At 45.9% G+C, this 14,415-nt stretch overlaps 1 protein-coding gene across 2 annotated transcripts; it reads right to left on the bottom strand.

Moving 5' to 3' along the window:
- Nucleotides 1-12,581: 12,581 nt before the first annotated feature.
- Nucleotides 12,582-14,364, bottom strand: faimb (Fas apoptotic inhibitory molecule b). 2 transcript variants are annotated; one of them, XM_045210704.1, is made up of 4 exons: nucleotides 14,061-14,364; nucleotides 13,724-13,952; nucleotides 13,201-13,250; nucleotides 12,582-13,022 (listed from the first exon to the last, which is right to left on the bottom strand). In XM_045210704.1, exons 1-4 carry the CDS (start codon nucleotides 14,172-14,174, stop codon nucleotides 12,873-12,875), a joined length of 543 nt encoding a protein of 180 aa, XP_045066639.1. In that variant the 5' UTR covers nucleotides 14,175-14,364; the 3' UTR covers nucleotides 12,582-12,872. The 2 variants fall into 2 exon arrangements, with proteins under 2 accessions (XP_045066639.1, XP_045066640.1); XM_045210705.1 differs by having other exon boundaries at nucleotides 12,588-13,022; nucleotides 13,724-13,941; nucleotides 14,061-14,150.
- Between the last annotated feature and the right edge of the window lie 51 nt (nucleotides 14,365-14,415).

Genomic DNA, 14,415 nt, shown 5'->3' with positions numbered 1-14,415 from the left:
CAGGCTGAATCCCACAGAGTTCCCTAAGGCAGTGGCTCCCAACCTTTTCTTAACCGTGGCACACCTTGATGGGATATAACGTTCTGTGGCACACAATTTCCCTATTCATTTATTTAGTGGAAATGACCTCCATCTCAACTGATCCATCCTGCAAATCATCAATTTTCTGTGGCAAACGTTTTTTTAATAAACTAAATTATTTGAAATATTTTCATAGTTCCTTACTCATGATGGTTGAAATTGTAAGTACCCTTTTAAGAGCGTCCTGCGAATCTGCGCCAGAAAGATCGTTTTTTAGCTCCGGTAAAATAGGTATTTCATCTTTAACAGTTTGTTCTAGAGACGAGCGGTTTTCTGCTTTGTAAAGGTGCAACCACAGACACAAAGCCATGCTCCGTTTGTTTCTATGGTAGAGGCTGTGGTATAGCTACGTCCAGAGCCATATAATAAGAAATACATTACTCTGGCTACTGGTAAGCCTGGTCAGACTTACCTGTGCTAATGGTTTTCACAGACAAAGTAAAATGATACAAATGACTTTGCTCGTGAAGCGCCCCTCAAATGATACAAATGACTTTGCTCGTGAAGCTCCCCTCAAATGACACAAATGACTTTGCTCGTGAAGCGCCCCTCAAATGATACAAATGACTTTGCTCGTGAAGCTCCCCTCAAATGATACAAATGACTTTGCTCGTGAAGCGCCCCTCAAATGATACAAATGACTTTGCTCGTGAAGCGCCCCTCAAATGATACAAATGACTTTGCTCGTGAAGCACCCCTCAAATGATACAAATGACTTTGCTCGTGAAGCGCCCCTCAAATGATACAAATGACTTTGCTCGTGAAGCGCCCCTCAAATGATACAAATGACTTTGCTCGTGAAGCGCCCCTCAAATGATACAAATGACTTTGCTCGTGAAGCGCCCCTCAAATGATAAAATGACTTTGCTCGTGAAGCGCCATCAAATGATTAAATGTAACAACAGCCTGAGAACACTGGACTTGAAACAACCACACAGATGTAACCATGAGCCATTTAATGTATTATCTGACTGCCACTGGTGCTCCCAAGTCAAAATTCCATGTGCATTCCACAGGTCACGTTTATAAGTGATTGTTAAAAAAATTATCAAGATTAGGAAAAGTTTGGCGGCACAGCTGAGAGTTCCTCGGCACACCGGTTGGGAACCAATGCCCTAAGGAACAGGCCAGAGAGGTGGAACCAATGGAACTTTCCCAGAAAGGCTCATTTCTACAGCAACAGCCAGCCTATCAGACCTGACCTGCGAAAGACTACCCTTCTTGTCACACCTGCTTCCTGGAGGTCTCAAATGAGGGAAAATAACTAGGTTAGGCCAGCATTTGGAAAAAGACCTGCCCTGGCCTATCAGTATCGCAATACATTTCTCACTCCATTCAGGCAAGACTGACTTCAAAGAATGTCAAAAACCTTTACCTCGAAGAGAAGGTTTAAGAAATGTGTTGCAAAATGCATGAATTTGAAGAGAGGGGGTGGGGGAGGGGATGAGAGGGGTGGGGGGAGGGATGAGAGGGGTTGGGGGGAGGGATGAGAGGGGGTGGGGGGAGGGATGAGAGGGGGTGTGGGGGAGGGATGAGAGGGGTGTGGGGGAGGGATGAGAGGGGGGTGGGGGGAGGGATGAGAGGGGGTGGGGGGAGGGATGAGAGGGGTGGGAGGGATGAGAGGGGGTGGGAGGGATGAGAGGGGTGGGGGGAGGGATGAGAGGGGGTGGGGGAGGGATGAGAGGGGGTGGGAGGGATGAGAGGGGGTGGGAGGGATGAGAGGGGTGGGGGGAGGGATGAGAGGGGGGTGGGAGGGATGAGAGGGGGTGGGAGGGATGAGAGGGGTGGGAGGGATGAGAGGGGGGTGGGAGGGATGAGAGGGGGTGGGAGGGATGAGAGGGGGTGGGAGGGATGAGAGGGGTGGGGGGAGGGATGAGAGGGGGTGGGGGGAGGGATGAGAGGGGGTGGGGGGAGGGATGAGAGGGGGGTGGGGGGAGGGATGAGAGGGGGTGGTAGGGATGAGAGGGATGAGAGGGGTGGGAGGGATGAGAGGGGGTGGAGGGATGAGAGGGGGTGGGGGGAGGGATGAGAGGGGGTGGGGGGGACTGGAGAAGGCAGAGAAATACTACAAGAGTGAGACAGGTTTGAGGACAGTAAATATACCTTTACTGGCCACACATAGACTATTGTTGACAAAGAGTGACCAAGAATTGTGACCGGAGTCTTCCAGACTGATGAAACAGGGAGATGAGGAAGCATCCATCTTTATCTTTAGTGATATAGGATACAGTGTGGCTGACTCTCTGGCATCACACACACACAGTCCTCCAAAAACAAAGCCTTTCCATTATCGCTGTAGCTTGAGGTCTCTCCCTCTCATCACTGGCCTCTGAAGTAGTGAATTCAGAAGTGACACAAATCACTTTCCATCACATCACCTGTGTCAGATATAAAGCTTCATAGCCATCACTGTGATGTTGTGGTTCACTCCCATCTATCCTTCACTGTGATGTTGTGGTTCACTCCACTCTATCCTTCACTGTGATGTTGTGGTTCACTCCCCTCTATCCTTCACTGTGATGTTGTGGTTCACGCCCCTCTACCCTTCACTGTGATGTTGTGGTTCACTCCACTCTATCCTTCACTGTGATGTTGTGGTTCACTCCCCTCTATCCTTCACTGTGATGTTGTGGTTCACTCCACTCTATCCTTCACTGTGATGTTGTGGTTCACTCCCCTCTATCCTTCACTGTGATGTTGTGGTTCACGCCCCTCTATCCTTCACTGTGATGTTGTGGTTCACGCCCCTCTATCCTTCACTGTGATGTTGTGGTTCACGCCCTCTATCCTTCACTGTGATGTTGTGGTTCACTCCCCTCTATCCTTCACTGTAACTGCATGGCACACAGGACATGGTGAATTAATGGCATTAATGCCACTGCCATGCAGCCTCTCGTGCCCTCTCTTTTCTCGGCCTAGGGGCAGACACTGGGCAGCCTCTCTAATCTGCATTGTCTACCACACGAATCCACTCCCCACTGGGCCCCAGTAAGTAATGTAACTGTATATGAATCCACTCCCCACTGGGCCCCAGTAAGTAATGTAACTGTATATGAATCCACTCCCCACTGGGCCCCAGTAAGTAATATAACTGTATATGAATCCACTCCCCACTGGGCCCCAGTAAGTAATGTAACTGTATATGAATCCACTCCCCACTGGGCCCCAGTAAGTAATGTAACTGTATATGAATCCACTCCCCACTGGGCCCCAGTAAGTAATATAACTGTATATGAATCCACTCCCCACTGGGCCCCAGTAAGTGATATAACTGTATATGAATCCACTCCCCACTGGGCCCCAGTAAGTAATGTAACTGTATATGAATCCACTCCCCACTGGGCCCCAGTAAGTAATATAACTGTATATGAATCCACTCCCCACTGGGCCCCAGTAAGTAATGTAACTGTATATGAATCCACTCCCCACTGGGCCCCAGTAAGTAATGTAACTGTATATGAATCCACTCCCCACTGGGCCCCAGTAAGTAATATAACTGTATATGAATCCACTGGGCCCAGTAAGTAATGTAACTGTATATGAATCCACTCCCCACTGGGCCCCAGTAAGTAATATAACTGTATATGAATCCACTCCCCACTGGGCCCCAGTAAGTGATATAACTGTATATGAATCCACTCCCCACTGGGCCCCAGTAAGTAATATAACTGTATATGAATCCACTCCCCACTGGCCCCAGTAAGTAATGTAACTGTATATGAATCCACTCCCCACTGGGCCCCAGTAAGTAATGTAACTGTATATGAATCCACTCCCCACTGGGCCCCAGTAAGTGATATAACTGTATATGAATCCACTCCCCACTGGGCCCCAGTAAGTAATATAACTGTATATGAATCCACTCCCCACTGGCCCCAGTAAGTAATGTAACTGTATATGAATCCACACCCCACTGGGCCCCAGTAAGTAATATAACTGTATATGAATCCACTCCCCACTGGGCCCCAGTAAGTAATGTAACTGTATATGAAACCACTCCCCACTGGGCCCAGTAAGTAATGTAACTGTATATGAATCCACTGGGCCCCAGTAAGTAATGTAACTGTATATGAATCCACTCCCCACTGGGCCCCAGTAAGTAATGTAACTGTATATGAATCCACTCCCCACTGGGCCCCAGTAAGTAATATAACTGTATATGAATCCACTCCCCACTGGGCCCCAGTAAGTAATGTAACTGTATATGAAACCACTCCCCACTGGGCCCAGTAAGTAATGTAACTGTATATGAATCCACTGGGCCCCAGTAAGTAATGTAACTGTATATGAATCCACTCCCCACTGGGCCCCAGTAAGTAATGTAACTGTATATGAATCCACTCCCCACTGGGCCCCAGTAAGTAATGTAACTGTATATGAATCCACTCCCCACTGGGCCCCAGTAAGTAATGTAACTGTATATGAATCCACTGGCCCCAGTAAGTAATATAACTGTATATGAATCCACTGGACCCAGTAAGTAATGTAACTGTATATGAATCCACTCCCCACTGGGCCCCAGTAAGTAATGTAACTGTATATGAATCCACTCCCCACTGGGCCCCAGTAAGTAATGTAACTGTATATGAATCCACTGGCCCCAGTAAGTAATGTAACTGTATATGAATCCACTGGCCCCAGTAAGTAATATAACTGTATATGAATCCACTGGCCCCAGTAAGTAATGTAACTGTATATGAATCCACTCCCCACTGGCCCCAGTAAGTAATATAACTGTATATGAATCCACTCCCCACTGGCCCCAGTAAGTAATATAACTGTATATGAATCCACTCCCCACTGGGCCCCAGTAAGTAATATAACTGTATATGAATCCACTCCCCACTGGGCCCCAGTAAGTAATGTAACTGTATATGAATCCACTGGCCCCAGTAAGTAATATAACTGTATATGAATCCACTCCCCACTGGGCCCCAGTAAGTAATATAACTGTATATGAATCCACTCCCCACTGGGCCCCAGTAAGTAATGTAACTGTATATGAATCCACTCCCCACTGGGCCCCAGTAAGTAATGTAACTGTATATGAATCCACTGGCCCCAGTAAGTAATGTAACTGTATATGAATCCACTGGCCCCAGTAAGTAATATAACTGTATATGAATCCACTGGCCCCAGTAAGTAATGTAACTGTATATGAATCCACTCCCCACTGGCCCCAGTAAGTAATATAACTGTATATGAATCCACTCCCCACTGGCCCCAGTAAGTAATATAACTGTATATGAATCCACTCCCCACTGGCCCCAGTAAGTAATGTAACTGTATATGCATTGTCCTGTTCACCCAGTTTCTTAATCCCTGTAAACAGTCTAGACAGTGGAACCTCTTTAACATATGGACCCCCATAAGCCCTCCTCTCTCTCCCCTCACTACTAGGCTGCTAGCTGAGGCTTGTTGACCCACTGTGGCACCACTCCAGGGCCCCTTTCTAATCAAATCTAAAGAGATCGAGCCAGGGCTTTTCACGCCAGCCCACTGGAGTCCAATTGCAAACTGTCTGTTCAATACAATTTGGACCCAAAGGAAGTGGACACTTCCGAGAGACTTACTGGTCATCAAAATCAAAAATACCTTCCTTCCATGTCAGCAGGAGGGGTTGAAGCCTGTGTGAAAGGAAGGAGTCATACTGGTTTGGGGGGGAAAGAACTAGCCTTACCCATAAAAAGACATGGGTCACGGACAGTCTGAAAGCCAAACATTGTGGTTTGACTGTGTACGTGTGTGTTTGTGCCTGTTGTGGGCACTGATGCATCCTGAGTAGCGTCCAGCTAACAAACTCATGGATGGCTGATGACTGCATCTCCCCAATGGCGCCCTGGAGGCAGGCAGGCAGTGTCTGTTGTTTTCCCTGCTCCTGGATGAGAGAAAGCGATGACAGCGAGAGCAGTGGGCGGGATAAATTGAGCCACTCATAGGTGACCTTACCTCAGCCCTGTCCAATGAGATGGCCCCTGAGACTGTGCTCTGCATCACAGGGGGTGGAGGGGAAAGCTCAGCCAGCAGCTACACAACAAAAAAAGAGGGAGCTTTTAGCTCCACGTCCTGCTGTTCATCTAACAGACACTAATGTTAGCCACGGCATTTTTCTACAGATGGTTTGACCTTTTCCTACAGGTTATTATCCTTTCAAGCACTGGCCTTTATCAGTCTCATCTCCCCCCATCTTTGTCCCATACCTCTTCTCTATCCTGTCTCCTTTATTAGCCTAGGCCTATGTCAAGGATCTGGTCACAGGTTAGATTGGAGGATTGCAGCGTGCCGCCCGGTCCGCCCAGCCATTCCCCTCCAGTGACAGGGTCCAGGTGGTTACCCCACTGTGGGGAACTGCTGTAATACTGATCCACTGAACCGATTGGAGTCGGAGCGAAAAAGTTACAATCTGTAGCTAATCCCGGAAGCTCTGGTTTGTTTCACACCAGGTTATGATAAAGGAGGGATTTCACAGCGAGGTAGACACACAGGTTGGCAGGCACGCACGCACACGTTGCTGAAGACATCTGATAGCCTACGCATGGAGACATGTAGTACCATGTGAACTGTAGACTACCTGGCATGTGTAAACAACAGCCTGCAGAGATCATGTTACCTGCCTACTAGGGCTGGGAATTGCCAGGGACCTCACGATACGATATTATCACGACACTTTGGTGCCGATAGGATATGTATTGCGATTCTCACGATTCTATATGTATTGCGATTTGATACTGCGACTTTATTGCGATTCGATGTTCCAAACATATTGCTCACCACGTCTGCTGCAGAGGGAGAGAGCCATGAGAAAACGAGTTCTGATCAGTCAGTGAAATAAAAGTGCTGAAATGTTGGCTCCCTATTTAAAAAGAAGACAGAGAACAAGCTATGAAGGAAAAATCCTGGAGTTTTAGTGCAGGTACAGCCAACTAGCGCAAAAATAATATTGTGATATTGTCAAAGCAATAAGATATTTTGTCAAAAATAATATCCCGATACATAGGTGAATGCAGGTGAAAGCTATGATCCCTTATTGATGTCACCTGTAAAATCCACTTCAATCAGTGTACATGAAGGGGAGGAGACAGGTTAAAGAAGGGTTTTTAAGCCTTGGGACAATTGAGACATGGATTGTGTATGTGTGCCAGTCAGAGGGTGAATGGGCAAGACAAAAGATGCAAGTGCCTTTGAACCGGTTTGTGTCAAGAACTGCAACGCTGCTGGGTTTTTCCACGCTCAACAGTTTCCTGTGTGTGTCAAGAATGGTCCACCACTCAAAGGACATCGAGCCAACTTGACACAACTGTGGGAAGCATTGGAGTCAACATCGGCTAGCATCCCTGTGGAATGCTTTTGACACCCTGTAGAGTCCATGCCCCGGCGAATTGAGGTTGTTCTGAGGGCAAAAAGGGTGTTCCTAATGTTTTGTACACTCAGTGTATAACTGTCTGGTGCTGGGGCCAGTGAACATGTTACCTGTCTGCCTGGTGGTGAGGCCAGAGATCATGTTACCTGTCTGCCTGGTGGTGAGGCCAGAGATCATGTTACCTGTCTGCCTGGTGGTGAGGCCAAAGATCATGTTACCTGTCTGCCTGGTGGTGAGGCCAGATAACATGTTACCTGTCCGCCTGGTGGTGAGGCCAGAGATCATGTTACCTGTCTGCCTGGTGGTGAGGCCAGAGATCATGTTACCTGTCTGCCTGGTGGTGAGGCCAGAGATCATGTTACCTGTCTGCCTGGTGGTGAGGCCAGAGATCATGTGTCAGAAGCATGTTACCACCCATGTCACAAACAGTACCTTTGCCTCTTGTGGTAATAATAATCTCTTGCGACCTCAATGCATAGACTGAGGAGGGAAACACGTTCGGACATTTATGGAGTGCAAACTGCAAAGTAATTTAGTTACAGGTTATGGCCGTCATGATGATTCATTGATTGATCATTCTAAAGAGTAGGCTGTTTCTGTATGACAAAGGGCATGATGCTGACTAACTGCCAACATTACTGAACCAGCCACTTGGTGCCGACAGAACAATACAATGCTCGTCAGCAAAAAAATAAAAAAATACAATTTTACTGTGTCAGTTCCCTCCTCACCTCAGCAGTCAGAATGTGGGGGAGTGCAGTGTGATGTACTGCTGTACTGCTGTCTGGGGATGGATGGATGGATGTGATTTAGCAGGAACAAACGGTGCAGAACAGAGAGATCAGGGTATGCTCCGTCTGAAATGACACATTTTACATTTACATTTTAGTCCTTTAGCAGACGCTCTTATCCAGAGCGACTTACAGGAGCAATTAGGGTAAAGTGCCTTGCTCAAGGGTACATCGACAGATGATTTTTCAGCTAGTCTGCTCGGGGATTCGAACCAGCGACCTTTCGGTTACTGGCCCAAGGCTCTTAACCGCTAGGCTACCTGCCTGCCGCCGAACACCCTATTCACTATATAGTGCACTACTTTTAACCAGTGTCCCTGATCAAAAGTAGTGCACTAATATGTAGGAAATACGGTGCCTGTGACATCAGCATCATTCAGCAGTACAACTCTGTAAAACCTGCACACACACACTCAGTCACAGACACAAAGCCTACATGGTTACGTAACGGGACTAAAAACACTGTTACAAGGCATCTCCTACTTATTATTACAGCCAGGACATCAGCCATCACAGGCATTGCATAATTGCTCTTCTGTTCAGTGTCCAATCTCCCCCTTTTCCTCTCCTCAGTCTCTGTCTCTCCATCTCGCTCTCTCAGCCCTATCTCTCCAATCAATCTCTCACTCTTCCTCCCTTATCGCTCTCTAGATCACCGTTTCTGTCTCTCTTCTCCTCTCTCTCTCAATCCCTTTTTATTGCTTTCCACCTCCCTCCCTCTGCTCTCTCTCTCTCTCTAGATATCAGTAATTCCGTCGGGAGTGACAGTTGTCCTGGCTGGGTTTGAAAGATCAAGGAAGTGTGACGTATCAGTTCTCAGAGTGGATTTGCCATCTGTCAGACGAGTGTTCGGCGAGATGTCATTCAAGGTGCCTGAAAACGACAGCCAGGCTCTAATCCCAACCAACCTGATCTAAAATCCAACCACATCATGTTTACAAATATGATGCTGGTTTCTGAGGAAACCAGAGGAATCAGAGGAAGAGCATTTGGTCATCTGACATGTTTAGAGAACTAGAATCTCTGTCAGAATGTTCCAGGCTACTGTGACAGAGCTAGCCTTCTCTAACATAATTAAAATCTACAGTATAATCATAACACCTGCTACGGTGTACACATGGCCGACAACCTTTGGTAAACAAAACAAGCATACATGGTAACAACTGGATTTAATAAAACAGCCATGAGAAAAGCAACTGGTGTCCCATCTCAGAAGATATGGTATAGGCCAAATCAAATCAAGTATTGGTCAAATGGGACGACTACAACAGGGAAATGCTTACTTACGAGCCCATTCCCAACAAGTTAGTTTAATGGTATTTCTGGAGTATTGATGGATCCCCAGACCAACAGTGGTCCTGACTGATCATATTACAGATTTTGTTTAAACCAGTCCTCAGCTCCTACTACCGATCACCTTGCAGTGATCACCGAGCCCGGAGAGGAGACAATCAGTTATATCCACACAATCCAATCAGTCCAATTAGCCTGGCCAATGTTGATCCAGTGCCAACAGCACTCCAGGACCAAGGAAATCTACCCCAGCCCAGACCACTCTCCATTTCTCAGTTTCTCCATTCAGGCGAGGCCCACTCCAGCCAGTTCCTTTGTACCTCTGACAGGACAGGTCCAGGTGCTAGAGATCAAGTCCCAGCAGGTAGCTACCCTCCCTTCCCCTCACTGTGTCCAGAGGGTACATGTAGGACACACACACAGCCAGTGACTGCGGTTAGATAACCCTTGTCTAATAGCTAGGCAGTCAGTCACACACCCACACACTGCTCACCTCTCTCACCCACTGCAAACACCTTTTGTTGTTAACAGATATGTTAACTCAGTGTTTAACACTTTCCGCTAGCTTTTCTTTGCTGCTGGCTCCAACATCAGTGGAAAGTGGGTCAACAACACCTGGCTGTCTGGCAAGTCATCCCCAACTCCCCACCCTACCTACCGCACAGCACCCATTTCTATGCAATTTAACTGAGTCTATACAGTGAATGAGAGAGGTAGGTTGCTATTCTCAACAACAATACTTCATTACAGTGCTGTTTGAGAGTTCATCAGTGAATTGGATAAAACAGAAGCAGCTATGGGTCACGATATGATGACGCCATTATCGCAGGACAATGTATTAAGGGGGTCATGAGATAATGAAGTCATCCACTTCTAGTATGTAGTGGTAGCCCAACATCTGCCCAGCTGCGTGGGAAGAAAGAAAAGTAGATCATCTAAACTTCCCCTCCTGTAGTTCCGCATGCAAGTTATTCAAACGATAAGCTACTGATGTGTATGTGGGTATCATACAGCAGGACTAAGTGCTTGTTGAATCAGCTCAATAGAGAAATCGATTGTTGACTGACAATCAGGGAGCCAAGGCCTATACATTCATTCATACAGTATAGCTGCTCTGCCATGATGTAACCATCTTGAAATGATACAGCACTTCCGACACCACAGCAGTTAACAGATTTGAGAGGATTAGGGAGTGCAGAGCAAAACATGTTATGGTGATGTCCACATGTCACATGTAGCGACGGCTACCTGCACCCCTACTGCCTTACCTTCAATGGCGATGACATGTTCTCGAATCTGATTCTGCAGGATGGGCTCTTCCACACGCTCCAGCAGTTCATATATGGAGTAGATGTTCGGATGGACGGATTCGAATCTCTGGATCTCAGACCGAATGGCAGCCGAGTTTGCAAGGTGCTGCTGATAGTTCATGTTGCGCGTCGGTTTTGTTCTTGCCCTTTCACGACTGGTAACGAATTGACTGGTCTTGTCAAATGGTGTGGTCCTCAGCACAATATTGTGTGTGAGGCAAGCCAAATAATTTGTAGATAGCTAGCTACTTGATTCAAACTGCAACTTTGGCTTGAAATGAAACAGCAGTTACTTGTCAGTGAGTCCATGTAGCTAGCTGGCTATCCCTGCTTCCAAACAACCGACCCGGGCTCTCCTGATTCGAAATCCTGGAGGAGTGACAGTAGTACAGTCTGCTGAGCAACGATTCCCCATATCCTTGCTCCGTCCCTCACGGAGTGTGGAAATAAAAACCCTATTCACGAATATTAGCGTGTGTATGAATTGTAGCAATCCAGCAAACAGGTAAGTACTGTACTAGAGTCATATCATAACTCTCAAACGCTGGAACGGTTTGAAAACGCTTGTTAAATAGGCCCTTTTGCATTTGCTAACTCGCTAGCTAGCAGTAGCTAACGTCCAAGCCGGGGACAAAACTCAGAATTTCTCAAACCCCTATCATTCTCTACTTAGACCGACCAATCTGTTTCAGAGCTTTTCTTCACAAACATGCAAATGAACCAATGTAGTTATGTACCCAGGAAAACCCCACCAAAAAAGCAATCTACATAGCTAGCTAGTTAGCTAAATAGTTACTAATCGTGGCTGGATGTGTGTTCTGCGCAGCCAAATCCTCGTTCGTTGTTTTGTTTAGCGTGCAAGAGCAGCCGCAAAACTCCCCCCACAGTCCCGATTTGGTCCAAACACTGGGCGCGTGCAGTTGCCGAAAATTCCAAGTCACAGTAAAAATGTGGCTACTTGCGATGAGAGCAATATATATTTTACAGATTGCTCTAGTTCATCGGCAAACATAGGTGCTTTCCCCTTGTGTAGAAATCCATCCCGTCTGTATCATTGAACGTCATTCCCTGAACGTTTCTTCCTGGAAAACGTCTGCTGCAACCCATAGACTTAGATAGACATCGCATTATTGTTTATGTGCTATTATGGCGTCCGTGAGACCCCAGGCAGAGCCATTGAGGCCATCTCCATTTTGAAGTAGTCCATTTTCATATTCTACTACTTCTATGAGTTGGCAAACAAACTGAACGGGTGCATACTGCCACCTGGAGTGTGTTGTTTGAACAGGTATAAAGCCAAGGTTAGTGATTTATTGCCACCTGCAGTTATGGAATGTTTTCTCAGGAGTACAATGTATGATCCTTCCTTAACTCCCTTGACTACTTTAAAATGGTGAAAGTCCTCAATGGCGATGCCCATGCTAAAATAGCCATTTGGGCACTAGAGTCCTCTATCTATCTCTATGGCTGCAACCATAGAACGCATTGGATGGTTCAGAGGCGTCGCGTTCTTGAATGTACTTATTGCGCAGAGGCTGCGCATTTGTTTCTCTGGGCATTTGAAGAATGTTCACGCACATGTACAGTATGTGCCAATATATAACATTCATTTAGCCATAGATATGGAGCTCTAAGGTGTTCATATTTGAGAAGAGATACATTTTGCTTGCAAAGTTAGTGCAATATAGGCTAGCATCTGCATAAAAAAGCAAAGATCATACATGATTACACTCAAAACTCCAAAATGTATTGCTATATTTTATTGATTGATTTGAAATTTTGAATATTTACATATTTCCTTTGATTCATTTACTTATTTATACACAACCTCGTTATCAAAAAGATAATACTCCTTAGTTCCACCATAGAAATATTGATCCCATCTATGAAAACCTATAAACAGTACAGAGACCTTGAGTCGATTAATATCTTAGTTCAATGCCACTCACTCATCCCTGAGGCTGACTCTTCATTTATATTTACATAGGATATATCCAACATTTCAGATTCCTGACTTGAAAAGTTCAGCAGTCCTCTTCAATCTGCCCAGCCGGGCACTGCTTCCCCATCCACTATTAAGTAATGGACGATGCCAGCTCTCTTCTTCCCACTGCTCAAAGCCTTAATACAGCATTCATGGTCTGCCACCGTGAAGTGTGTCTCTGTTCCGTCATCCACAAACTCTCCCTATAGACGACAATAAGAGAAGGTCCATAAATATCAGTAAAGGACTGGAATGGCAAAAGTATGGACCAAAGCATTAGTGAATCATGTTAAACCAGAACCCTGGCCTATGCATGTATGTATGCAACATACATGGATATAATAACTTCACATTAAATTCCATATGAGGTTGAAATAGTACCTCTGTCTCCATTTTCTGCCCATTGAACCATACATCCATTGTGTCCTTTTCTGTTGAAAGAAATCATACAGTAGTAACTTATTAGTATTGCTTGCATCATATTTTTCACCATAGGCCTACAGGACAGAAGAACCATGCAGTGCATTGGAATTATTGTTAATGATTTACCGGTAACTGTATCTGCATAAAATGTGAATTACACATCCATAAGAGCATCATAACATCACACAGTGCAGATTTCCCTGCTTTGTTTATTCATGTCACATGCGCTTTCTGCTATAGGCTACAAAGGACAGTGTCCCTTCCAATCAGGTTTCTTGCATGGCTTAAAATAGCCCACCCAGAAGTGTTTACCTGAGTAGATTATACTCCTCAGAACAGCGCTGACCTGCATATTGCCTTACACACAGCAGACTACGTTTTTATAGACTTTTTAGAATAGACGGTGCAGTTCGTATTGACACTGAAATATTGCTCAATGCTCATAGGAAAGAATATCCTTTTTATTTTTTTCGAGACTTACCAAGGACAATCCTGCAGTCAACACCATCCACTTGCAGCACCCACGTCTTAGTGACTTTGGATCTGTTATCTATGAACTTCTGGAGACTCTTGCCATCAATCTCCAAGGTGTACTCGTAGGTAAAGCCACTGATAGCCTCAATGTTTACTGTTGCTTTTGTTTCCATGCCTCCCACTGTGAAGGTCTCCTTTCCAACCAGTTTGAACATCCAGTCTCTTCTGAGCACCTCCTGAGGAGGAAAGCAAATCAGACAGCCGTAGGCCTTCTGTACATAGCTCTGACTGACCCCAAAAAAATGAGAGATTTTAAAAAGGAATACATTTCAGGGCCTACGTACCTGTCCATTGATCCAAACAACCCTCTTCCCTGTCGTCGTGCCGTGTTCAAACTCAATCCTGTAAACCCCATCGCTTAACGCCACCTCCCAGATACCAACAACATCTCCGGCCATCACTTTGACTGACCTTCCAGGGGTATAAAGCCTGTAGGCCTAACTGGAAATAATTAGATATGTCCCATCGACTCTATCCTCATTTCAAACCAAGGTTGTAGTTCAAATCTCATCCTTTAGGCGGTTTTTAAGCAATGTTAGTCCGTGTGTCCATCAAACTGTCCTGGATCTGCTCTGCTCTGCTCTGCTCTGCTCAGCAACAAGTGAAAACTGCATTACTGTAAGAGGCTTATTGTTGCAA

This window comes from Coregonus clupeaformis, chromosome 35 (genome assembly GCF_020615455.1).
Source record: "Coregonus clupeaformis isolate EN_2021a chromosome 35, ASM2061545v1, whole genome shotgun sequence".
NCBI classification, from domain to species: Eukaryota; Metazoa; Chordata; class Actinopteri; order Salmoniformes; family Salmonidae; genus Coregonus; species Coregonus clupeaformis.
The sequence above is the reverse complement of the archived record's forward strand: the minus strand, read 5'-3'. Positions and strand labels throughout refer to the sequence as shown.